Genomic DNA, 26,755 nt, shown 5'->3' with positions numbered 1-26,755 from the left:
ATGGCTTATCGTCCCAATGACCATCCTCGGCGCGAGACAGTGATCGATATAGGGCACCGAAAGCCCGCAAACTTCACTGGCGGGCTCGAGTTTTCGAGCCTCACATACACGGTGACAAAGAAGATCAAGCTTGACGGGAAATGGCTGAAGCAAGATGTAGACTTGCTCCACAAGATCACAGGTTTTGCACCCAAGGGTTGCATCACGGCTGTGATGGGTCCCAGTGGGGCCGGAAAGTCGACGTTCTTGGATGGAGTTGCCGGGAGAATAGCGAGTGGAAGTCTTAAAGGGAGAGTGTCCTTGGACGGGAAGGAAATGAGTCCTAGCATAATTAAGAGGACTTCAGCTTATATTATGCAGGATGATAGGCTTTTCCCAACCCTTACAGTCTATGAGACTTTGATGTTCGCTGCTGATTTTAGGTTGGGGCCGGTCACAACTACTGAGAAGAAACAGCGTGTTGAAAAGTTGATTCAACAGCTCGGCTTATTGGTAAGTGATCTATTCCGGCAAATGCTTTATTGTAAGCTAGCTAGTAGCTAGTTAGATATAAGAATTCATTAAGATTATATGAAACAAGAATATGTTTGATTACAAGTTTTAAATTGACGGCCTAATTATTTAAACTTTTTGATATGTAACTTGGAAAGCAAAAGTCTTATGTACATGTATATATGTATAGTATACATACTGTGTCATTAGTAAGTAAAATTGATAATTGGATCATATAAACTGTTGATAACAAAAACAAAAATATTTACGTACGTACATTTTGTTGTTGTTGTTGTCATATGAATTGGTAGATTAATTAAGGGTACAAATGAATACATCAATCAGGGTTGGTGTAGGAAAAGTAGAAAGATTATTGATTGAGCTTATCATATGTGATCTCTTTTCTATTTTTGAGAACCATTATCACTTATATGTTGTGAGAATACAACGGGATCATTCAATAATTATTACGCAAGGTCCCTAATTTAAACTAGCAAATTAACTTTGGAAGATTACTTTTCATTGTTATATTTTGCAGTCAGCTCGGAACACTTACATAGGTGATGAGGGCAGTCGAGGAGTGTCTGGAGGAGAGCGCCGCCGAGTCTCTATTGGTGTTGACATCATTCACGGACCTGCCCTCCTCTTCCTCGACGAGCCAACATCAGGCCTGGACTCCACTAGTGCTCACAGTGTTATCGAAAAGGTCCACCACATTGCACGCTCTGGAAGCACTGTGATCCTCACCATTCACCAGCCCTCGTCAAGAATCCAATTGCTTCTCGACCATATGCTTATCCTAGCTCGTGGCCAGCTCATGTATCAAGGGTCACCGAAAGACGTGTCACTTCATCTCGGCCGAATGGGACTGAAAGTCCACAAAGAAGAGAGTCCAATTGAGTACCTCATTGATGTTATTCAGGAATATGACCAATCCGAACATGGAGTCGAGGCACTCGCTGAGTTTGCACGTACAGGTGTGAAACCCCCTAGGTTGATTGAGGGAGACGTGTCGATTTCAACCATTCTCCCCACTCCAACTCCGCCACGACGCGGTGGCCGTGGGAACGATTTAGGCCTCGAGAAGAATGGAAAGCGGCTTCCTTTGCAGACTAGTACACATGTGATCAATGATTTTGATCATAGTTTGAGGAGCCCTTATACTTCGAGGTCATGGACTGCTGGGAATAGTGGAGTCATGGACACACTTCACAGGTTTACTCCTTTAAGGAAACCTAAAGATCTCAAGATGCAAAGCCCCATGAGGTAAGTCATCTCTAAACTAGTACTTGCTCAAGTTCCAACGTCGTGTGTGAATCATGTTTATGTTCTTGATTGGACGTAATTGCCGACGAAATGTATTCTATATATAAAAAAAAACGCTTTTCAAATTTCAGTACGTCAGTAAGGAAGTAATATATATATATATATATATATATATATATATATATATATTGATGAATCTTGTGGTGTATCTTTGCAGTGCATCCCCTGGCTACAATTATTCAAGTGAGATCATTCAGAACACACCAACACCACACAGCAGTGACTACACAGTAAATGAAAACGACTATCTGACCCCTGATTATGATCCAAATGCCTCTTCCCACCACAACCTGGCACCCAAATTTGCCAACTCCTTCTTCCCCGAGACATGGATCCTTATGCGCCGCAACTTCATAAACATTCGCAGAACACCCGAGCTCTTCCTCTCAAGGCTCGTAGTCCTTACATTCATGGGCTTCTTAATGGCCACCATGTTCAAGAACCCGCCCGAGAACGCTCAAGGCATCACCAACCGCCTCAGTTTCTTCATCTTCACCGTCTGCCTCTTCTTCTTCTCATCCAACGATGCTGTCCCCGCCTTCATCCAAGAGCGCTTCATCTTTGTTCGCGAGACCGCTCACAATGCCTACCGAGCCTCCTCTTACACCATAGCTAGCCTAATCACTTACCTACCTTTTCTTCTGCTCCAAGCTGCAGTTTACGCAGGTATTGTCTGGTTTGCCTTAAAGCTCCGTGGACCTTTCCTCTACTTCTTGGTCGTTCTCTATGTCTCTCTCCTCTCTACAAACTCTTTTGTGGTGTTTGTGAGCTCAGTTGTGCCCAACTACATCTTGGGTTACGCCGCAGTCATTGCTTTCACTGCTCTCTTCTTCTTGTTCTGTGGATACTTCTTGAACAGTAATGACATTCCTAAATATTGGAAGTGGATGAACTACGTCTCCACCATGACATACCCATATGAAGGTTTGATAATGAATCAATATCAGACCCATCTTCCTTTCGGACAAAATCCAAATGGTAGCAACATTACTGGTTTTCAAATTTTGGACAGTCTTCATATAAACTATGGAGGAGGCGAGACCCTGTCTTCGGCGAAGAAGTGGGAGAAGATTTACATAATGTTGGGTTGGACTGTCCTGTATAGGATCTTGTTTTACTTGGTCATTCGATTCTTCTCCAAGAACCAGAGGACATAGAAAATTACAGGCCGGAGAATGCAAGGCGTGATGTTAATGGATTTGCTTCTTTATTTTTCCTTTTTTTTTTTTTTTTTTCCAAAACTATCATTGAAGTATTAATTTGTACTGCTTCAATTTACTTTACAATTTCAATTATGTTCATATTATTGCTTGGGAACATAATTGATGAGGGATAGGAATTCATACACGATACATGTACTAGTTCAATATGAAACTCTCAAACAAGTTGTTGGTTTACAATGTCTCCAAAATTTCACAGCTATAATTGAAGTTTGCCGGCATTTCTTCCGCTTATCACAAACAAAATGCGAAATCTTACTATAAAATAAATGAATAATATTTAGAATACCTAGAGTGAAGGGACGAAATTTAATGAAGAACATGTGCTTTTATAAAGCATCAGCATAGGGAAAAGGGATGCGCAATTGAAAACGTAATCATCTTGACCATCGTAGAGTTCAATTGTCTACTTCTTTCGGCTTGTGTTGGAACGGTGTCAAGTGAAGCTTAAATAACAACCTATATGTAGAGATCTGAATCACAAAATCTGAATCACCATAAGCTACGTCTGTTGTAAACTTCAGGCTTTCGAAATCTAGTCAATGCTCAGGTAGAAGTCATTAAAAAAGAGAGGCTCCTGCACTCTCCGATGGAGATGAAGAAGGGAATAGGCCCAAGGGTCTTCTTCCCTTTCGAGTGACAAGCGCCACTCATCAATCCATGCAATCTGGTGAGGATTCAAACTTTGGGGAATTCTACGGTCTAGAATATTAGAATCTTCAGATTAGTGGAAGGATTAAAAATATCAGTTTTTACATATCTCGAAAATATATTGGAGATTCATTTGAGGTCCCACTATACTATGTGCCGCAGTCGGATTGATAACTAGGTTTACCAGCAATAAACCTAACAAAAGGATTCCGGAGTCCACCAGAGATAAAAGAGAAAATCTCTATTTTATTGATTAAAAGATGAAAGATGCGTTCTGCAGCCGCTTGAATAAGAGAAAAGTACCCTAGGGCGACTAACAATGAAACCCTAAAGCCCATGGATAAAAACGAAAATGGGTAAAATAGAAAAATGCAGTTTTGAGGTCCTAAATGACCCCGAAAGCCCGAAAAATGCTACAGCTCATGGCAAAGCCATGAGTCTTGTTTCTAGCACGATTCCCTTTCCGGAAAGGTAAGGTACGTCCCAATCAAACACCGAGCTGCTGTTTCCTGTCTACTAGTCACTTTTCGTTTTCCTCCTTTAGCACGATCTAACTGTTCCTCAAATTGGGCTGTCATTCGCTCTGCATCAGTCTTCTCCACCTCCGAAGAACTCGACCCTGAGTTCTCATCTGGATAAAGAAGCTCATCTTCACGAAACTCATGCAGGTTAGCCACATTAAAGGTGTTAGAGATACCCATGGAATCAGGAAGAGCAACAACATAAGCATTGTCGTTGATCTTCCGCAGCATGTTAAAAGGACCATATTTTCTGGGCTTCAGCTTGTTATAGGTACCAACAGGAAGGTGGTTCTAATATAGCTAATATGCTGCCATTCGCTCTGCATCACTCTGCCTACATTGATAAAGTCAAAACTTAAGGCAATTGAAGAAGTATCAGATGAGGTACTTTGATCAACAGTTGCACTTCTTATCCTCCTCCCATAAACAATCTTCTCTTGAGCACCATGACCAGCTGTTCTAGTTCCGTGGTCTTCGTCTTGGGTGGCATGATCAAAATTACCTTCACATGTAAATTGGTTCAATCCTCCACCAATAGTATGTTCTCCTTGTCTGAAACCTTCATATAATTGAGACCAATCTCATATAATTGAGAAAGATAAAGTAAGTGAGTTACTTTTTAAAATATTACTCCATTAAGTTTCCCATCATGAATTCTCATCACTCAGACTCGTTTTCAAGGGATTTCTCCTCACTTAGATTCCACTCCTCACTCAAATTTCCCTCGAAAGGAATACTCCTCACCCAGATTCTCTTTGAGGAGATTTTTCCTCACCCATATTCGCATTGAGGAGATCTCTCACCACACATATTTGCATTTAGGAAATTACTTCTCACCTAGATTTGTCTTGAGAGAATTTCTCCTCACCCAGATTCGCCTTAAAGGGATTTCGCTTCACCCAAATTTGCCTTCAGAGGTTTCACTTCGAGGTATTTTTGCCAAACAGGTTAATGTGCCTCTTTATTAGGTCGTATCCTGGCTAGAAACCGTTGTCAAAATTTTACAACCTCACAATCTCCATATTTCATAATGTATGTTTTTCTGTGAATAACTAAGTGTTTTTTCTTTCTACTTTTTGTTTTTTCAGATTTTATAGATATTTCTTTATATTATCAGGATATATCCTAAATATCTTATATATTGTCGAATTAGCAGCTAATTCCTTTACGACTGATTAAACAAATAAATAATTAGGGACAAACATGATTTTCGACCTAAAATTGGAGTAGTCAATTTAGTCCTAAAGTTATCAACTAAATAGTCAAAATGTTTATCTAATGGTTGATTTTAAAAGTCCTTAACAAGAATTTCTTTTGATATGGTGGCCTACGTACACCAATAATTTGGGAAAGTGTTGTTTTTGGTCCAAAATATAAGGAACTTGTTACTAGTGAATTTTGGTCCAAATCCTAATTACACATTGGGACTCAAACCAAACTGTTACTCTTACTAGTGATTTGAATATTACACATACTATGGAATTTTACACAACTTACTAGTGATTTGACTCTATATTGTCTTATTTTGAAATATGAAAATTTGACTGTGTGTAACCTAAAACTCCTGTTCAACAAATGAAAACAAAGGGCAATTCATCATGTAATTATACACATCTACGTTAAATACAATAGAAGTTGCACTGTATTGAATATACACATTGCTTCATTAGTCTAATTTTGAAGTGATGTCTCGGATATATACAATTAAAATGGTATAATTGGTATCTTGGTCCCATTACTGGTTAATTTCTATGTACACCTTTATGTTCTCTTTTGTATGGCAATGAGTAACACTATAAAAATCGGAGAAACAAGGAAAAAAATATAAGGGAGAATCTGACTCAGAGTACCTACTTCGACTTCACCATCTTCCAGCACGTAGTCAGATTTGTTGTCAATGAAAGCTTCAAAAAAATTCTGGTAGCCAGTGTTCCTCCAAGGTGAACTCCTTGTAAGCTTCATCATTTCCATGGCCTGCCAGATGCAAAAGTTCAATATACTTCAAGATGAAAATGAAAGCAACAGTATGAAAACATGCATGCTGAAAATATTACATTTTGAAATGTGAAACACCATTTGCAAGAAGCCTCATAAGAAATATGCTAATATTCCAACTTGTATTTGGATCTTAGGATCAGAAATACTAACTTGTCCAACAAGCCAAATGCATGTGTGTGATATGCATCCAGTGATAATTGAAGTCATGGTTCATTTTCTTAATGGTTTCCAAGCTAAATAGGAATTGAAGAATGTACTGCACTTCGTCACTTAGTTACCTGAAAGCTGAACATAAATTGCCTCGCTTTCTTGCTTACTCTAGCAGTTGGGTGGGATTGAAGCCTCTCATACATATTTTGAGCTTCTTTTGTCCTGTCAAGTGTCAACCATCACTACTATTTAGAATCCTTAGGTAAAGCAGAACAGAAAGCAAGACTTTAAGAAATTCTCATCCCTATTCAAGATCCACGTTAAAACCTGCAAAGGTATAATCATAAAACATGGTCTATGTTACATCTAGTAAAACCACGTGATTAAGCAATGGAATTTGGATGCATGTTTGACAACCTTGGCTGCAGTTACATTCTTGCTTACTAGATCAAAGATGTTATAATTCCTAATCAGGGCAAATGAAATTTCCTGCTTAAACACAACTTAGTGCATCAGAAATGTTTACCGAGGTTTCAAGATTTAATACTGACATGACACTTTTGGTTGGTACATATTGATGCAACCTAAACGAGATGTTCAATAAGCATAACCCATATAGGAAAACAATTAACATTAAGGTATCAACCTCTGTGGACCTAATACATGATCCTATTCATAGAGCATTAATTTAAGCATGCAAAATAGTAGCAAGAGTCAAAGACACAAACATCATTCCATATTTGGATGCAGACTTGGCATTTTGGTAACAAGTGCCTTAATTATATATAAACTGTATAAATCAAAAGAAACACATCTAACTGTGCTTTCAGGAATCAAAATATCAATAGGTCAAACATTGTGTAAAATACAAGCAACAAATTTCTGTGATGATTAGAGTCATTATACAACAGGCAATTAAATACTCAAAGATAACATATGTACCTAGTCAGGGAATCTTGACAAATAGACCACTGTAAAGCAGCCACCCCATGAAGCTCACTCTGTGAAAACAATTTTGCATGTAGAAATATAAGAATAATCAACAAAAGACAAAGGACGGCTGGAGGTTCGAATAATGGCATGCCTGAAGAGAAAGACTAAGACGTAATGCAAAGCCATGGCTCTCTTAATACATCTCTTGGTTATTAACCGCAGTACTAGCTAAATTCAAAGACAGGTAATTATAGGACTAAGGACGGAGTCCCCTTGTCAACATTTGTATGGGTTTCAACGTCTTCGGAGTTTAGGAATACTAAAATAGCTCATTTGTCTTAGATTGCAATATTGTTGTGCTGCTACTGCTAAGTATTTCTTTCTTCTTTGTTTGGTGTTGTTGCCGGTCTATCTAGGAGTTCTTCTCCATGGATGTCTTTTCCACTTTGTAGATTTTCTTTTTAATCAGTCATATTCTTTACCTTCAAAAAAAAAAAAAAAAACAAAACAATATTGAAATCTTTGACAAACTCATTTATCGGCCTAGTACTAGGATTATGCACAGTAAAACAGTCATTGTTCATAAACATGAATATTAAATATTTGCAATTTCACCATTTCAAGTTTCCAAAACTACGTTGAAACTAGCATGATGCTCAATTATCACAGGACCAAGCTTATCAGTAATGATGAAATATAGTAGATTTACTTATCAGGCCTCAAAACACAGCTGAATTGTTTTGAACCAAACTATATAATTTATGACATTAAAATTGATGTTCAAGATAGATATCTGTACCGTCCATGGAAAATTAGAACCAAAGTAGCTACTTAGTAGGCCAGTGATGAATTGCAAATGAAAGTGACTGAACTGCAAAAGGCTCAATTTGCAGAAAATTTCTAATGTTCATCACTTGCATTGGAAAAAGCTCAATATGATCCTGTTGAAGAATCTTTCTGGAAAAAAATTCCGAATGTGTATGCTGTACAGTAATTGCTATTTCACTGTCACTAGTGTTTAATATCAGCGAGTAGCAGATTTTGGATTCAGAATTTTTCAACCCAAAATTGTACCTGCTCTATAATATAAAGACATGGTAGACCATTTAATTCAGATTTAGTAAGCACCCATTCGGATTTATTTCTCCCATTGTATACACTGATAACACAAAAGATATCATGCCACTTAAAATCTTATCAAGTCTTCACATTTTTACACCAACAGTTGGGTTTGCCTACAGTACAATGCATTGGTAAATGAAGTACACCAGCTCGATACTGTGCTAGACTGACTCCATACAGTGGTACCGATATGTTAATGTACTGACTTCATGCAGTGTAGACTAGGTTGGCCTGTTGCATGGAGCTGGTCTACCATTCATGTACTGATATTTTAATGTGCCACAGGCTTTCCTAATAGTTATGCAAAGAAATCTATTTGGCATGTACATTATTCTATTTGCATTGAACTGGAGAGTATGATAGTCTTATACCATTGTCAAAATATCATTTGTAATATTCTTTTAAACATGTGCAAGAAGCATTACCTTGAATGGTAACTTATCCATAACTTTCTCATAGTAGGATAATGCTTCCTTCAGCTTTCCGACGTTCATCAATGAGTCACCATCCTTTAATGTCTGCATAGAAGTAATCAATTTTAGGAAACGATATTGTTCTATTGAATTCTTTAGAAGGAGATGATAATGAGAAAAATGTCAACACAAATATAACATCAAGATATTGTTTATAAGACATAAAAGTATACAAGAAATTTGGGTTCCAAAAATGTCTAATATGGTTACTTTAGGGAGAATTTTTCAAAGACTCAGGTTTATATCTTTACATATTTGTGATCAACAATTTTAAACAGTTGAGATACGTGAAGAATGTGGTAACTCTTGTAAGAACCTAAAATATCTCAACCAAACATTCCAGCATGACTAAATAACAGATTGTATGTCAAGTTGTCAACCTCAACAAAAAATTGTACATAGCAACCATAAAATGCATCTGATATTCCTGACAAATATGAAGATAAATCAGAACCCTGCAGAATAGAGCTGGAAACATATAACGCAATAAAATTATTTGAAGTTGAGCTTCAACGAAACAGATGACGATTCCAAATCAATAAGAAGACAATAAAAATAAAGGGAGGCCAGGGAAGAAAAGCTTTTAAATTCAAATAGAAAAAAGAAGCGAAGCAAACCTTCTCACAGTCCAATCTGAGCTTGGGATCAATGTTCAAGCCCATTTTAGTGTTGTAAGCAGCAACTAATTGTCTTGTTCGTTCCTCTTTAGCAGCTTTTTCTTCCTGTGTTTCAAGCACTTCCCCGGGGCGTATAACTCGCCCACCACCAAACTGATCAAAGAAAGAAACCTCTGTAAAATCAAGTAGATTTCAAAGCCATTTCCCTAAACACAGCATCAAAATTAGCTGTATCACAGTTTCAACATCTTCACTCCATAAATACATGTCATTAATATGTCATATAAACTCATGTGGTGTAAACATTGAACTATATATATCATTACCCTTTTTGAAATGTCATTGGGTCTGGGAAAGACTCCCCATGAAGAAACCTTTGGCTTGTAAAGATCATCCGGGGGGTCATCTCCTTGAGGCTTGGGTGTGGCTGCACCGAAATTACTGGAGTCCCCAACAATAATCTCAACCTCAGGCAAGTTGCCCTGAGCAAAATCGTCTGCGATTGGAACCAACCCAGCTGGCAGTGCTCTACCCTCCTTCTTATCGGCAAACCCAAGTCCCACAAAATCCATGCTCGACACTGACAATTTTGCCTTGCTTTTCTCATTTGCTTCAACACCTACGAAACAATTCAAGTCCTAATTTTGGCCCTTACATTTTCACACTTACATATTTCATTCTTCAGAAACGAACATGAAGTAGCATTGATAAAAATTACCTGAAGATTTGTTAGTCCCTTTCTTCTTCTGCTTATACTCTCTAGCTCTCTCCATTGCAGTCTTAACAGCAGCAGGCAATTCGGCATTCCCAGGACTTGGCGGGTCGACTGGGGACGTCGTGGTTTCGGATTCGGCATTGGGATTGGGATTGGGTGGGTTGAGAGAAAAGAAGAGCTTTGAAGGGTGGGGCTTTGAGGAGGAGGGAAAGAGAGTGGGTCGGGAAGAGAGCCATGAGGAAGGTTGAAGGCAAGCCATTGCCAGTGCCATACTTGGGTTTGTTGTCAAAACAGCGTCACTCACTCCCTTGCGATATCAATTAACAGGTGCCCCTCACGTGCCAAATATCTCTCTTTCTTTTGTTTCATCGCCAGCGCTAGCTCCCTTTGGCGGGGAGTAACTGCTCTATGTCATGTTGCATCTTAAACTATGCACCAAGTTTCCAGTCTTTTACTAGCCAAAACTTGTTGAAGCTAGCTCAATACCCATATGGTCCTGCCTGGCCTCGAACCCAATGCCTATCTTGGCGCCAACGTGGTTGTAATGTACGCCGGCGCCAGCTCTGCTCGTCTTCACTCAGCTGTAAATGTCTTCCGTACAGTAAATTACCCATCTCCACTTTTGTATAATTCCATATTATTCGGGCTTTATGGTTACCCTGCCAAAACTATGCAAAATTTATGGTCAGATGGCCCTAAACATCCTTAAGGGTGATCGTTGTACCTACCCTTTTGCGGAAATGTGTTGAGAACTGGGTTGGAGTCTGATATCTATGTTGGGACTTCTTTGATTGACATGCATTTGGGTGAAATGTTATGAATTGAGCAATGCACTTGAGCTGTTCAAAGAAATGTCTGTGAGGGACGTTTCGTCTTGGAATGCGTTGATTGCGAAGTACCATTTTTTTTTTTTACGGGAAATTGTCAAACTCTTTATTCAATACTTAAACGAAATTACAATCAGAAGAAAGTACATTAAGAATAAAATTTGGAGGAATGTTTTCCCAAACTAAAGAAGATCTAGACAGAGAAGCAAAAGAAGCTAAATAGTGAGCCACACAATTGGCTTGACGATAAGCATGCTTGAACATAGAACCTGGAATGAAATTCAACCCTTCTATGATGTCATCATACACACGACCCAATTGGGAAGTATGGGGAATGACAGCCTGCTTAGTAGCATTAGCAAGAGTTAAAGAATCCGTCTCAAACACTACTGGAGAGAACCCTTTATCTCGTACAAACTTCACAGCTGCCCTACCAGCAAGAGCCTCCACATGTTCTGCAGAATAAACATCCTCCAGAGCCTAACAGAAACCCCCAACACAAGTACCAACAGCATCTCTAACAACAATACCTATACCTCCACTAGAACTAGAGCTTGAAAAAGCCCCATCCATATTCACCTTTAACCAACCTTGAGCAGGAGGTTTCCACCTACAACTCCCCCTCTCAATCCTAGGCAATGACCTCCTATAGAACTAGAAGTCAGAAAGCCTAGCATTTAAGCTGAAAAGCACATCACCTTCCCCGGCCTCTACCTGTTCCCAAACTCTGTGATTCCTCTCCTTCCAAGCTCCCAAGATGAAAAATAATAACTTACACCACCCTTCTTTTGAAAGCTTCTTGAAACAAAAGTTCAACCAATCAAATAAAGTAAGATCAATTGCAGTTACCTCATAACAAACTCGCTTGAGCTCCTCCTCTGACTCCAATAAAGTCTTCATAAAAGGACATAAATGACACAAATGATCCGAGGACTCATTCCCCATCTGACACAGCACACACAAATAGGACTCAATTTGTACTCCCTTTGACACCAATCTGTCAACCGTAGGCAATATGTTTTGAAGCACCTTCCATATGCAAATTCGAGCAGTTCCAGGAATACAAGCTTGCCATACACCTTTCCAAACCTTTGAAATAACTGCTGCACCCCCACCATTAGCTGCATGTCGTAGTCTTAAGAAGAGTTTACAAGCACTTTTTACAGTAAATTGGCCTTTTGGGTCAAGATGCCACACTCTTCGATCATTCAAATTGCGTTCTGAGAGTACTAAAGACTTCACAAGTGCCACATCTTGAGGAACAAAGAGCTTCTGCACCTTAGTCATATCCCACCTCCCTGGAGCTAAAAGAAGATCCTCCACAAGCAAAGTGACATCCACACCAATTGCCCGAGGCCCCGGAACAAAAGGATAGGCCTTGGGAAGCCACGGATCCATCCAAACTCGAACCCCAACACCATTACCAATCTGACACCTCATACCTTGCTTTAGCAGATCCCTAGTACCCACAATGCTCTGCCAAGAAAAAGAAGGAGAACTATGATCGGGTGCCTCAAAAAAATCACAATCCGAAAAATACCTAGCTTTGTAAATTTTGGCAATAAGAGAATCTGGAGTCTGTAAAACCTGCCATCCCTGCTTTGCTAACATTGCTTTATTGAAAGCATGAAGATCGCGGAAACCAAGGCCCCCTTCCTCCTTAGGTGAAGAAAGAGTATCCCAAGAGCACCAGTGAATTTTTCTTTTATCCTTTGTACTCCCCCACCAAAATTTAGCACACATCTGCTGCAAATCATCACAAAAATTCTTTGTGAATTCAAAGCAACTCATAGCATACCTAGGGAGTGATTGAGCAACCACCCTAATGAGAATATCCTTTCCAGCCCCAATCAAGCATTTCCCTTGCCAACCATCCAGCTTCTTCCCAAGTCGTTCTTTAATATACTGGAAGGTTGCAGTTTTTGCTCTCCCAACATATGTAGGTAGCCCTAAATATTTTTCGTGGGACTCTACCACCACCACATTCAATAACTCTGCAATCTCACCCTGTAAAGCTGCTGTAAAATTTTTACTAAAAGTAACAGAACTCTTAGAAAAATTTACCTTCTGACCAGACGCCATCTCATAAATTCGAAGCACATCTTTAATCTGATTACAAGCTGCAACAGAGGCTTGAGCATAAAGAATACTGTCATCCGCAAAAAGCAGGTGATTAATCTGAGAAGCTTTAGGACAAATAGCTATACCCGGTAATGTTTCCATCGCTGCCGTCTGGTGCAACAATGTAGAAAAGCCCTCAGCACCCAATAAAAATAAGTAGGGGGAGAGAGGATCCCCTGTCTCAACCCTCTAGAAGGTACCATATAGCCTCGTGGTTTACCGCCAAAAAGAAAAGAGTAGTGTACTGTAGAGATACACTGCATAATAATATCAATCCACTGTTGTGAAAACCCAAGACGCTCCATCACCTTCCGCAAAAACATCCACTCCATTCTATCATACGCCTTACTAAGATCAAGTTTCAGTGCCATCACCCCATCCTGACCACCCCTCTTATTGTGAATATAGTGAGCTACCTCATTAGTAGCAAGAACATTATCAGTAATTAACCATCCAGGAATAAAAGCACTCTGACTTGGAGAAATAATCTCTAATAATAATAGCTTCAACCTATTTGCAATCACTTTAGAACAGAGCTTGTAAATTACATTACAAAGAGCTATTGGTCTAAGATCAGACATGCAGACAGGATTCTGAACTTTGGGATAAACAAATATGGGTAAAATTAATCTGTTTCAGTAACTGACCAGAGTGAAGAAAATTCTGAACAGCTGCAGTAATTGCAGAACCAACAGAATCCCAATAATGCTGATAAAAAAGAAAGGGCATACCATCCTGACCCAGTGATTTTGTTGGATATATTTGAAATAACGCAATCCGTACTTCATCTACAGAATAGGGAGCACATAGTTGCTGATTCATTGCTTTAGTAACTCGGGGTTGGATAACATTAAGAGTAGTATTCAAAGCATCAACCTCACATGCACCTGCAGTGAACATGTCAGTAAAATACTCAGTCACTACTGATTCCAAACCGGCCTCATCCTCCTGCCAAACACCATGGGAGTCAAATAGCCCATGAATCTCATTCTTCCGTCTTTGATTGGAAGCTTTACGATGGAAATAGCTAGTGTTCCGATCTCCATCCTTCAACCAAGTAACTTTAGCTCGTTGAGCCCAATACGATTCCTCCTGAGTCAAGAGCTGCTCAAGTTGTTTATTAAGGACACCTTTCTCCTCATTCAATTCATCCGAAATTGGAAGCCCCATTATTTGTTCCAACCTCTCCCGGAGTCTATGAATGCACAACTTATGATCACTAAAAGTATTCCTATGCCAGGCAGTCAAAGCCTTACTGGTCTTCTCAATTTTCTATACCACCTAGAACATAGACTGTCCAGATAACTCATTCTCCCATTCATGTTGGACAATAGCATCACATCCTCGCTCCTGCAACCAAAAACTTTCAAATCGGAACCTCCTGAATTTCTGTTTTTCAACCAAAGGCACTGCACTGACCCTTAGAAGAATAGGAATATGATCAGAACGACTTGGCAGCAAGTGAAGAAGCTTAGAGCACCCAAACATATCTGACCAAGAGGCTGTGCCAACTGCACGGTCAAGCCGGACCTTAGTCACTGAGTCGCTCCATGTATGTATATTACCAGTAAACCCTAAATCAACCAAATCTGCATATCCCAAGGCTTCACGAAAACCTTGCATCTGAGCTTCAGGACGAACCCGGCCACCTGCCTTCTCACCTGAATGAAGGATCTCATTAAAATCTCCAATAGTGACCCACGGCGGAGAGTCTTGATCAGCCAAATCCTTCAAAAGTTGCCATGAAAGATGTCGATCTCTTCTTCTAGGGTGCCCATAAAAACCCGTCAATCTCCATTTTGGGTCACCTGGACCACCACCAATTTCTACATTGATAAAACGATGAGAAGAATCACTAACCCGGACGTTCAGACCCTCCGTCCAGAATAATCCAAGTCCGCCTAATTGTCAGTACTCAAGACATGTTCTTCATGTGCAAACCCTAGCGTGCGGTGCAGTTTTTCAAACTCTCGATCAAACTGAATTTTTGTTACACACAAGAAAAGAATAGAAGGCCGGTTCTAAGCAATGAGATTTTTCAAGGCATGAACCGTGGAAGGATTGCCGATACCACTGCAATTCCAAGACAAAATCTCCATCAAAGAAGAATAGATGAAGGGATCAAAAACCTAAAGAATTAGGTCTCATTCCCAAACCCTAGCAGAGCTAGGTCAAAGCGAAAAAAAGTTTTTGATTGCGGGGTACATGAGAGAGGGAGAGATTTGTTTTGATGAGGAATTGTTTGGAAAAATGAGGTGCAAGAATGTTGTGTCTTGGACTGCTACGATATCAGAGTAGGCCTGGCAACAAGTCAGGATCTTAACGGGCCTGTCGCGCCCCTGATTTTACATACAAGAAAATCGATATATAATCCCATAATTATACATGCGCGATTGTTCAGCCATCAATACAAGGTACATGGAGACATCTTCCCTTTACAGCAAGTACATATTGATGCCCTGAACCCCCAATTTCAAATATTGACCCGCTCCACAGAGTCATATATTACAAAAATTACGGATTAAATTATCATCACAAAATAAAATGTAAATGCTCCTAAGAAGTGCCCCGTCTGGCCACATGTGAAGCATGCCAAGTTCTTCGGTTTCGTGCAAGCTGGAGCAACATGGCCCATCTCATTGCAATTGAAACACTTCGGGTTTGCCACCTACCTATTAGGTGCAACCCTAGCAGCTACAACTACAGCCCTAGCTGGAGCCTGCTGATTAGTCCTCTGTATCTTCCAGAATCCACCTCGATTCCCCAATGTTTTACTGCTCCCCGCAGTTGCCTTTCCTTTTTTTTGGAAATCCCTCTCAGCCGATTCATGTTCCTGGAAAGTCAAGTTCTCCTGCTCAATGGCCATAGCCTTAATGAAAATGAGCTCCACCGTCTTCAGTCCCAGAACAACGACATCGCGCCGGATCGAAGCATCCAGTCCCCACTGAAACTTCATAGCTAAGCTCTCAGCATCCATCTGCCTCACAAAGCTATACAACCTTGAGAACTCAGCCTCATACTCTCTCACACTCTTAGTCCCTTGGACTAACGAGACAAATTCCCTTTCCAATTGCTCCCTCACAGAAGGCGGAAAGTACTTCTTCCTGAACAGTTCCACAAAACCGTCCCAGGTCATGGTGGACACATCCATCACTCTTTGTGTGCCATTCCACCACACCCGTGCATTGCCTTGGAGCATAAATGTGGCAATCTTCCTCTTCTCAATGTTGTCTCAAACTACCGTTTTGAAGTAGGTCTTCATGTTCTCGATCCACTGATCTACCAACATGTGATCTGTACCTCCCTGAAATGGGACTCCTCCCAATCTCGAAATCTCCTTTGCCAACTTTGACAAACGAGTGGGATCTACAACATTTGCAACCTCCACAACAGGTGGAACAGGCAGCTCAACATTTGATGCCTCCACATCATTCTCGAACATCTCCTCAACAGGAGGAGGAATCCTGCCCCTGCCTCGGGCTCTACCCCTGCCTCCTTGAGAATCCATCACCTAAGAAGCATAACAACATGTGGTTAATACATGTATAACTCTCAAACACAAGTATAAGTCAACGCTATGACTCGATCAACCACAACACTACGTCAGAGGATACAATTCCATCCCCTACGTCAATCTTGAGTTAAAACTAAAGGTCATCATTCCTTAAAAGTCTTTAACTCATAGAAGCTACATCTAGCTCCTACACTTCATCCCCTGAGCCGACACTACCCTAACGACTCACCTCTTACCGCTCACTACATACCCAATGACTATATCAATACCGAAGAGCATCTGATGGGGATCCGCTGCACATGGGCCATCACTCGAGGAGTATTGATTGTCACAAAAAATGTACCTTATGCTCTGATACCATTCTGTCGCGCCCCTGATTTTACACGCAAGAAAATCGATATATAATCTCATAATTATACATGCGCGATTGTTCAGCCATCAATACAAGGTACATGGAGACATCTTCCCTTTACAGCAATACATATTGATGCGCTGAACCCACAATTTCAAATATTGACCCGCTCCACAAAGTCATATATTACAAAACATACGAATTAAATTTTCATCACAAAATAAAATGTAAATGCTCCTCAGAGCTTACTACATAGCGGAAGTCATACATTGGCAAAGCCAACAAAATTTGCTTCCTACCCGTTCTGCTGCCAACAAGCTACCTCAACTTCAGCCATGATTACCCTTACCTGCAGGATTAACCCCTACACCATTTGAATGGTGCACCGGGTTGCCACACAACAAACCCGGTAAGCTTTTGCAAGCTCATATGAGTAACTCATGAACATCAATCAACAACTCACACAGATCAGTATAAGGAAAACATGCAGCCATGATTCCTTCTAACATTCCATATCCTTCCCACCGAAAGGACAGCATAAATCACCGCTGTGATAATGTTCTATTTGCTAACTTAACCATCAAGAAGCAATTCAAGTCTCATCTAGACAATAAAAGAAGAATACTCAAGGAATTCTCCTTGAACTACATACTTATGAGTCTCTAGCAACCTCGACCGTTACCCCCATAATCTATAATAGAAGACAGACTATAGCTCTATTGAAATGGTAACCATTCATCCGGTTACGGACGTGATTACCTATTTCCTGCCTTGGTCACCATCTGCGACCTGTCACCATCTGTGACATGTGGTTTCAAACCCCATCGGGTCTCAAAATCAACATTAAGGTCACCATCTGTGCTCTGTCAGCATCTGTGACACATGATCTTCAGACCCCGTCTGGTCATGAAATCAAACATCAAGGTCACCTTCTGCAACCTGTCACCATCTGTGACCTATCACCATCAGTGACATAAGATCTTCTTAGACCCTGTCTGGTCTTAAAGTCAACGTAAGTAAGTCGCATCCGACCTAAAACGTTACAAACATCTAGTTTCGGTTTTCCCAATCCCTGCTCACCATCTGTGACCCTTGGTACAAGACCAATACATCTAAAATGAGTCACGCTTGACTCAAAAATGTAACATCAAGCTCAATACCTTTCAAACAATAGAAAACATCTTTTTCCACAATATTGTTTCATGAAAAGTCACATTCAACAATAATATGAACACCATCATGCATATTATTATTCATCACAATCATCCACAAGGATATATATATTTCACGTAAATATATATATACGTAGTCATTCGCTCAGGAATGCCTACTAATACCAACTATAGTTTGCAGTTAATTAATTAACGCCAAAACGATAATGGTAATTCCGTTCATATTGAACCTTGTGAGATTACTCACCTCGAACTCCCGCTGCATCTTCAATAAAGCACAAAGCCGCCAATCCACAAAATAACCGTTCAGAATACTTCGTCAAGTACCTAATCACATACGGTTCCAACTTAGTGACGATTCACATTTGATTTAAGTTCGAAACCCCTGTTTTGAACTAAAATCCCCAAAGTGGCGCCAATCGAGGCAAAACCACATCCGAGACCTGCCAAAGTCTCTGGAATACGTCCACGATCGATGTGACCAAACCACAAGTCGATCGGACGCTCGAATCCTTACGGATCGAATAAATCGATCGGTATGAAACTGTAAAAATCATAACAATTTCATACGAACTCTAAAATTTGCATATTATATATCGAAACGCTCGTATCAACGACTAGAACATATATAATACCAAAAACAGTTCTCCACATGGCCAGAAAGCCGCCACAGACGGTGGTGCACCGCCGCTGGGCAAAACTCAATATTTCACAAAACTCCCAACATCAAAAAGCTTCATCTAAGCATGCTTGTGAATTCTCATAACTAGCTCGAAGTCAACAAACAAGCATATAGGGTCGAAAACTACCTCACAAGCTTTGGATTTTTGCTCAATCCGAGTTGAACTGATTTCCACGTAAATCGATCCAAACAAACACCATAGATCGACTCAGACGACCCCCACGAAGCCAAGGAAGGAAACTTGAAGCTGTACCGTCATCGGAGCTGCGTTTTCCGGTCGGGTCGAAAAACCTCAATCTGCACTACCTTGCTGCGCCGCACATGGTGGATATCGCCGCTAGAGGACACCACAAGGACGACCAGATGGAGGAGGCAAACCAGTTGTCCAAATTTCACGGCCGAAGGTCGCCGCAGTTGAGAGTTTCGGCCGGGTCGGATTGCCGGGTTCAGGTCGGGTCAGCCGGATATTTTCGATTCTGAAGGTACAGCCGAGAGAGAAGAGGGAGAAAAGAGATATTTCCGGAAATGGAAATATGGAATTATGAAAGAATTTCTGATTTTTCTCTATTTATACTAAAACGGAAACTTCTTCCGCTAGCCATAACTTTCTCATACGAACTCCGATTGACGCGTTCCGCATGTCCACGAACTCGTATCGATGCGCTCTACAACTTTCGTGAAGGAAGTTTTCCTAGAATCCCAACGTATAAAAAGTCAAACTTCACACGACCCCCTAAACTGTGAAATTCGAATAATTATACGTACGAAAATCATTCCATTTCACATACAACTTAAAAATAAAGCACAATACCAAATATCCGTACAACTGGTCCATTATTAATTACCAAAATTACATAACGAAAATCCAGGTCATCATAGGGCTGACCCGTTAAAAACCCGTTAACTTAAAGGGTTTTGCGGGCTAAACCCGGCGGGTTTGCGGGTTATCCATTGGAACCCATTAACAAATTTTTTTATTTATTTTATTTTTTTATTTTTTATTTTTTTATTTTTTATTTTTTATTTTTTTAAGCAACTAGAACCGGTTAAGACTTATTTATCATCTCCTCGTACATTTTATGTTGTATCTTCTCTGGTTTCCTCCATAAATTGGGACTCATCATTTATACTCATCTAAAAAAAAGAAGAAACATACAAACTTAATTATGCATAGTTTATAAATATACAATCAAGCATGTTTAATAAAGAGAAAATGATCATTTACCCAATTTCAGCTTAAAAATTGTCAACTTGCTCCACTAACAGTTTTTTAACCCCATTTACCCAAAACACTCTAAGCGATTATTTCCCTAATACCCAATTAATTATTTTTTTATTCTTTTTATTTATTTTTGAGACTTTTTTGCCCTCTCCTTCTTTCTCACTTAGAGAGAGAAGTCATCCTCCACCTTGCTGTGCTCTGGTGATCAGTGGCCGGCCGAGATCTCCGGCGACCGGTGACCGGACTCCAGCGACCTATGACCGGAATCCGGGGACCGGTCACCGGAATCCGAAATCCGGCTACCGGACTGGTGGCCGTATTCAGGCGTCTGAATTTATTGCCCCCTAATAATACCCAGTAACCATATTATTGCCCACCAGTAATCATATTATTGCCCTCCAGTGAATTGTATAAACTTCCGAAACCAAAATAAATACACTACAGGCACAAATGATCAATTTATATGCATATTATTGCCCCCAATACTCATATTATTGTCTCTCAATAATCATATTATTGCCCCGCAATAAACATGTATAACTACTCAATAAAACTTTTTTTTTCATTCTTTTTTCTTCTTTCCTTATAAGCCTTCTACCAAATTTACAAAAAAAAAAAATATATATATATATATATATATAAAATCAGAACCACGAGACTGGGCGAGGTCGTGCTCCATAATCACATCCAAACGGAGGAGCGTGGAGTTGATGCGGGACTGGACGAGGTCGAGCTCGCAGACCTTGGTGCTGACGTGGTCGGCGAGGTTGCGGATCTTGGCGCTGACATGGTCGGCGAGGTCGCAGGTAGAGGAGACGTTGGAGAGGACGTGATCGGCGTCGGAATTGATGATGTCGAGGACCTGGGAGGATTTCTGGAGATTGGAGAGGTCGCGGATCTTGGCGCTGACGTGGTCGGCGAGGTCGCAGGTGGAGGAGACGTTGGAGAGGACGTGGTCTACGTCGGACTTGATGATGTCGAGGACTTGGGAGGATTTCTGGAGATTGGAGAGGTGCTTGTCTAGGTCGGAGCGCTGGGAGAGAGGAGGTGGTCGAGGTTGAGATCCAGGGCGAGCCGTGGACTGCGGCAGAGGAGGAGAGTCGTCGCTGACTGGGATGGTGAGGAGGACCTGCACCGGTGGCGAGTATGCAGGGCTCCGGCGACGGGCTCGGGAAGCGGAGGGGAGAGAGAGAGAGAGAGAGAAAGAGTATGAGGGCAATACTGTCAAAAACTATTGGATTGGGTAAATGGGGTTAAAAAAACTCTTAGTAGAGTAAGTGAGCAATTTTTAGGCTAAAATTGGGTAAGTGGTCACAGCCCCATTAATAAAACCAAGACCAAGTCAGAAAGAGAATCTAATAACCTGTTACAGAGTAAGGAAATAAGAAACATCCAATTACTCATTTTTGCTTTGGGGATTTGCAAGTCCATAAGAAAAAGGCCAAAACTGATTGCAAGAAAGTAGGAAATTCCACCACCACTATCAAATACACAACATCTCAACCAAAAAAAGGAAGAAATCATAGAACCCTTAGCATTTTCTATAACCCCTGAAAGTAAAAATATGAATTTCTAGCAACCAAGAATCGACAAAACTATCTCAAATTCCAAATCTTCCTTATAACAAATAAACTTCCAAGAAAATCGTAACCCAATCCCAAAAATAAACACCCACAAATACAATAGCAGGTAAACACAGTAGCAGGTCCTCCATCTTAAATAAAATTTCTAAGAGAATACAAGCACAGCTTCTACATGGTGTTTCCCAAAGCATGTTACTTCCGAGAGATTCTAGACAGAGAGAATCACCTAACCATGAATAAGAACCACGAATTCAAAATTCAAACTTTTGAATTTCTTATCAAACTCATAACTCCCAGATTTGAATGAAAAAAAAAATCAACCAATAACTTGAAACCAGAATGTCACTTTCCAAACTTGAAACCAACCAATAACACAACTCCTAGATTTGAATGAAGGAAAAAAAAAAAGCCAAATCAACCAATAACTTGAAACCAACAGTAGGACTCAAGTCCTCAACCATCAAACATTAGTAGAAACTAGAAAGTTACTGAAACAAGAAAATGACTCTTTTACAGTGCACATTTTATGGCGTGCATCAATGCGTGCCGTAATAGACATACATTTACGGCGCACTTTTACGGTATGCCGTTAATACACTTTTTGATATGGTCTTTTACGGCGTGCATCTAAATATCTATTTTAGTTTGGTCTTTTACGGCATGCATTAATACACGCCGTTAATGTCTATTTTAGTTTGGTATTTTACGGCATGCATTAATGCACGCCGTTAATGTCTAATGTCTACTTTAGTTTAGTCGTTTATGGCATGCATTAATGCACGCCGTTAATGTTTGTTTTCGTTTGGTCTTTTATGGCATGCATTAGTGCATGCCATTAATGTCTATTTTTGTTTGGTCTTTTATGACATGCATTAGATACACGCCATAAGAGTATTATCTTTTACAGCCTGCAAGTATGTGTGCCGTTAATGTGGTTTTTAATATGATTTTTTACAGCATGCATTAATGTGTGCCATAAAAGTAAAAGGCGGGAAGTTTTCACCAAAATTTTTATTTCCCTCCATCTTTTTCCTCTACGCTTTCTAATTTTATTTTTTTTCATTTCATAAAACAAAACTTTTCTCTCCCCCCGACAGACCTCAGTTTTCCCTATCCCTTCCCTCCACGTCTCTTCCCACCGCCGAGTCGTCGTTCAGTGGATTTGCTCCACTGCCGAGTCACCGGCCACCTCCCACCACCACCACGTTTTCTGCTCCTATCATCGAGATTCCGTGGATCAATTGAGCTCCAAATTAAAGAACATTGAAGTGATCACCGCTCTCGGAGATTCGGGCCATCGGAATCCGGGTCTTGAAGTTTCTGAAACCCATTTGGAGAAAGTTGAGAACTTTGGCCTTGTCTTGCTCATTTGCTATCTTGGGTAACAGAAAAGGCCACCAAGCTTCAGTTACAGAAAGCCACCCATTACTCTTCCAAAGATCTTTGCTTTCAACTCTTTCCTCAATCGAAAGCCAGTTTGCTTGGATCAAGAAGCTTCGACCAGCCAAGAAGGTAAGTTTTTTTATCTGGGTTGTGGTAAAGTTTTGATCTTTATGTGAAAGCATTCCTCAGCTGGTAATTTTTTTGAAAAAGCGCGAATTCGTTGCTAAGCAATTTCAAGAATCCATATTTTTTGTTTGTTTTATTGGGTGTGACTTTGATTTTTTCTAGGTTTTCTTATTTGGTTTTATACCCTGATGTTATTATTCAGGAAGACATTTGAGACTTGGATTTTTATATGCTCCATTTATCTATCATTGAAGGTGAGTGTTCTTGGATCTTCTGGACTGTTGCATGTCAGGATCATACGTTGAGTAAAAAGGGTACCACAGAGTTTCAGATGATTTTACTGTAACAGGAAGATTTCCTGTGTTTACTAATCATGTTTGTAATTGAAATCAGGTAGACATAACTCTCCCAGAAACCTTGATATTTAGGTTTTGATGGCAGTTAATAGCATCGATCAGGCTCTGAGATAGAGAGGTTGGACTGAAAACGAGTAGGACAGGTTTGGTTTCCTAAGCTTATTTGCCGGATTTGAGATTTTCAATTTTGATTTGATGTCATCGTAGGTTGCTGGGGTGGGAAAGAGAAGAGGAGGGGTTCAAGATTGTGGTGGACTTAGAGACAATACACCAGGGCCTTGCCTATTCCTAATAATCAGGGGATGAAGAAGAGGATGAAGAGCAGCAATATCATTGTTCAGATAGCCAAAAGTTTGAGGAGCAAATTTTGTCTTCTTGGTGCCTCTTTTGGGATACGGACTATGATCCGGCTTTAAATCATAGTCCATTCTCAACCCGATAGGCGACCATTCTCTATAAGGTTATTATTTGATTTCCAGTTTTTGTTTTCTGATTATATTTCATAATCTGTGTTTAAGTTTTGTTGTTTGTTTTCATGTGTAATTGGACAATTCTAGAATTAATGGTCATTGACTAAGATTGCTCTTGCTACTGTCTTGCTATTTCAAAATTTTACATGACAGATTTTGTCTGAGCATTTTCATTGTAATTTCGCATCCCTTGGATTTTTAGTTAATGCCATAGAGATTGGTAACAAACTTGAGCTTGAGCTCCATTGAGTTGCTTTGTCCATCTCTATTGTCAAAATCTTCTGAACCGTTCTCTACTCTGTTGTTTGTTTAGATAACCATTTCATCCATATGACTATAAGAAAAATATTAAACACTTTTAATCATAGAGGGCTTGGATCAATAGAGTCATAGATTCTTATCATAAATACCTGCTAAAATAGAAGAGAAGCTGTCTAGAAATTTAAAATGTAGGTTTGATCGGTTACTTTAATGCTATCAAGAAATATAATTTTATATATTTTCAGCTAAAGAATACATGGAAATAGGCAAGTGCTAAAAATACAAAGAAAATACTTTCGGTTACTATGATTGAACCCATCGAAATACAATTGCTTAAAGAAACTACTTTGAGTTTCTTGAAAGTAGTTTCTTGAATTTTGCCCCAAATTAAATTTTTCTGCACTTTTGCAAATAGGGTCAAGCTGTTTAAATTTTTTAATTGATTATTCGCATGTACCAGCTCTGGAGCACAATGTAAAGATACAAGAATGTACTAGCAGCGGCTTTTTATCTGCGAAACTGGTATGTGCTAGCAGCAGCCTTTCATCTAACAAGTCTGAAAGATTGGAGAAAGTTCCACTGAGTAAAGTTTTGATTTGGGGTGGTAGGGGTAAGAGGAAAATGAAAAATGTAATGAGAAGCAAAGCAAGAAGTAGCTCCTTATTTGAGAAATAGTTGAGAATTCTTACTGTTGTATAAATAGTTGAGTAATTCTGACTGTTGTGCCTTGAACCATATAAAAAAGATGGACAATATAAAATAATCATGATAATTAAAACAAAAATGTATTCAGATGAGTTGTTGATAGGTAGAATTGGGTTTTTTGTATAGTTGATGTTTTAAGATTTGGGCTTCTGGAGGATACGCCATCAAACAGGTATGAGGAAGGGTGTAATGTATTTATTACCTGCATCTCTTGCTTTCCTTAAATTCTGATATACTCTTTTATTTATTTATTTAGAAATACTGGAAATTGTAATGCCGATGATGATGGGAGTCCTAATGAAAGTGATCGGAAAACGCTACGGCCTCCAAGTTGTTCCAAAACATTCAATGTTGAAACTAGCCATGCTGCAAAGTTTCCCATGAATTGAGCATATCCTTTTTTCATATTTCTGATTAAATATATGTATTTTCAGCACCTTTCTTATTTGTACTCCTATATGTTTAGAGTGAGAAACCACTACCAATCTAGAATCTTTGACACCTGCTCACATCTGTTTGATGGCTTATCCTCCAGAGCAAGGTAATTATTTTTCCCAATTGGTGACCACTTTTTTCTTACATTGTCAACCACTTTTTTCTTACATTGTCAGAGATGTTTAAGATTGAATGTTCAAGCTTTGTAAACCTTTTTTTAGGTTATGATGACTGCTTTGGTATAGACTAGGGACTAAAGATTTCCCAGGGTTATTTCTTTTTAATGTTAATGATACTTCCTGAATGGTCAAGTTTTGATTGCTTTGTTGTAATTTTGATGTTGATTAGCAAAGCTTTTTCATCTTTGGGTTTCTCTGTTCCAGTCTTAGGTTTTGAAAACAAGTTGGATGACTATGTTATAGATTATAATAGCTTTTAATCCTTTTTACCATAAGTTTTCTGTAACTGATTACCCTACTTCTTTTCCATGACCTAGATTCGTTGCTGATCGTTTTTCTTTGCATTTTTAAAGTGAGGCTAACTTAGTCTTCTTTGGGGACTTTGAAGAAAAGAACAGAATTTTAGCAGGGTAGAAGGAACCCAATCATAGTAAGTGCTTATTTCTTTGGTTATTAAGTTTACTGATGGTACTGCTACATGTGAAATACATTGACATATCTAATATCCCAGTGACTTCACTGATTTGTTCCAACTCGCTTGCACAAAGTATTTCAATGACATAGTAGCTTTGCAAAATTCGAGCCAAGTATACATTTTCATCGACTATGAAATTTGGGTTTGTATTTAATTATTGTTTCATGGGAATTGCAGAAAGATTTGTTAGAAATGCCTATATGATTGCTCAGTTTAAGAAATATAGTTTAAGTTTTGTAATTTAGGGCTCAGTTGCAGTTCTGCAATCTAAAATATTTGGTAGCTTAAAATCAAGATTTGCAATATAAGATAGATAAGCCCCTTTCATGTTAAAGCTCGGTTCTGTTTTTCTTTGGTTGTTATAGGGTCTGAAGACTTTCAATTTGTCTAATTTCTGTTTGGTATGGTTTGTTGCAGTTAGCTACCATTTGACTGGATCTAGTGGATTACTATTTGATAGAGCGAGCATGAATTCCTCTGCTAGTAATTTTTTTTTTCATCAACAATGTTTGATTTTTCAAAGACGTAGCTTTTTTGCTTTGATTAGGTAAATATTTGATTTAACAACTACATATCTGTTCCCAACAGTCTGATTTGTAAAGGAGGCATTCCATTTTAGCAGCTGGGTTGTCATATAGTTATATAGGCATTGCAATGATTATTTTCATTGGGAT

The 26,755-nt window shown here is 39.5% G+C and overlaps 2 protein-coding genes and 2 long non-coding RNA genes across 4 annotated transcripts; 3 read left to right on the top strand and 1 right to left on the bottom strand.

The window, feature by feature from the left end:
• LOC112180247 (ABC transporter G family member STR2) lies at positions 1 to 3,155 on the top strand. Its single transcript, XM_024318765.2, has 3 exons — positions 1 to 492; positions 1,031 to 1,758; positions 1,976 to 3,155. Exons 1-3 carry the CDS (start codon positions 1 to 3, stop codon positions 2,973 to 2,975), a joined length of 2,220 nt encoding a protein of 739 aa, XP_024174533.1. The 3' UTR covers positions 2,976 to 3,155.
• Positions 3,156 to 5,829: 2,674 nt separating this feature from the next.
• On the bottom strand, positions 5,830 to 10,591 carry LOC112180248. The gene is made up of 7 exons (XM_024318766.2): positions 10,222 to 10,591; positions 9,830 to 10,122; positions 9,504 to 9,656; positions 8,839 to 8,931; positions 7,301 to 7,359; positions 6,487 to 6,580; positions 5,830 to 6,184 (listed from the first exon to the last, which is right to left on the bottom strand). Exons 1-7 carry the CDS (start codon positions 10,487 to 10,489, stop codon positions 5,972 to 5,974), a joined length of 1,173 nt encoding a protein of 390 aa, XP_024174534.1. The 5' UTR covers positions 10,490 to 10,591; the 3' UTR covers positions 5,830 to 5,971.
• A 14,149-nt stretch (positions 10,592 to 24,740) lies between these two features.
• LOC112180249 lies at positions 24,741 to 25,385 on the top strand. Its single transcript, XR_002928170.2, has 3 exons — positions 24,741 to 24,809; positions 25,119 to 25,164; positions 25,249 to 25,385. It is a non-coding gene; the product is annotated as an uncharacterized LOC112180249 (long non-coding RNA).
• Positions 25,386 to 25,426: 41 nt separating this feature from the next.
• Positions 25,427 to 26,555, top strand: LOC112180250. Its single transcript, XR_002928171.2, has 3 exons — positions 25,427 to 25,533; positions 25,960 to 26,036; positions 26,499 to 26,555. It is a non-coding gene; the product is annotated as an uncharacterized LOC112180250 (long non-coding RNA).
• Positions 26,556 to 26,755: the final 200 nt, after the last annotated feature.

The sequence above is a fragment of the Rosa chinensis genome, chromosome 7 (assembly GCF_002994745.2).
Source record: "Rosa chinensis cultivar Old Blush chromosome 7, RchiOBHm-V2, whole genome shotgun sequence".
NCBI lineage: Eukaryota > Viridiplantae > Streptophyta > Magnoliopsida > Rosales > Rosaceae > Rosa > Rosa chinensis.
Note: the sequence above shows the minus strand (reverse complement) of the source record. Positions and strands in the feature narration are given on the sequence as shown.

Bases quoted from the DNA above. Each gene is read 5' to 3' on its own strand.
- LOC112180247 (XM_024318765.2), top strand. From the start codon at position 1: ATGGCTTATCGTCCCAATGACCATCCTCGGCGCGAGACAGTGATCGAT. The intron at 493-1,030 runs GTAAGTGATCTA...TATATTTTGCAG, and splicing joins TTCAACAGCTCGGCTTATTG to TCAGCTCGGAACACTTACAT. The intron at 1,759-1,975 runs GTAAGTCATCTC...GTATCTTTGCAG, and splicing joins AAGATGCAAAGCCCCATGAG to TGCATCCCCTGGCTACAATT.
- LOC112180248 (XM_024318766.2), bottom strand. From the start codon at position 10,489: ATGGCACTGGCAATGGCTTGCCTTCAACCTTCCTCATGGCTCTCTTCC. The intron at 7,360-8,838 runs GTAATGCTTCTT...TTGTTTTCACAG, and splicing joins TGGATAAGTTACCATTCAAG to AGTGAGCTTCATGGGGTGGC. The intron at 6,185-6,486 runs GTAACTAAGTGA...TGCATCTGGCAG, and splicing joins AATTTATGTTCAGCTTTCAG to GCCATGGAAATGATGAAGCT.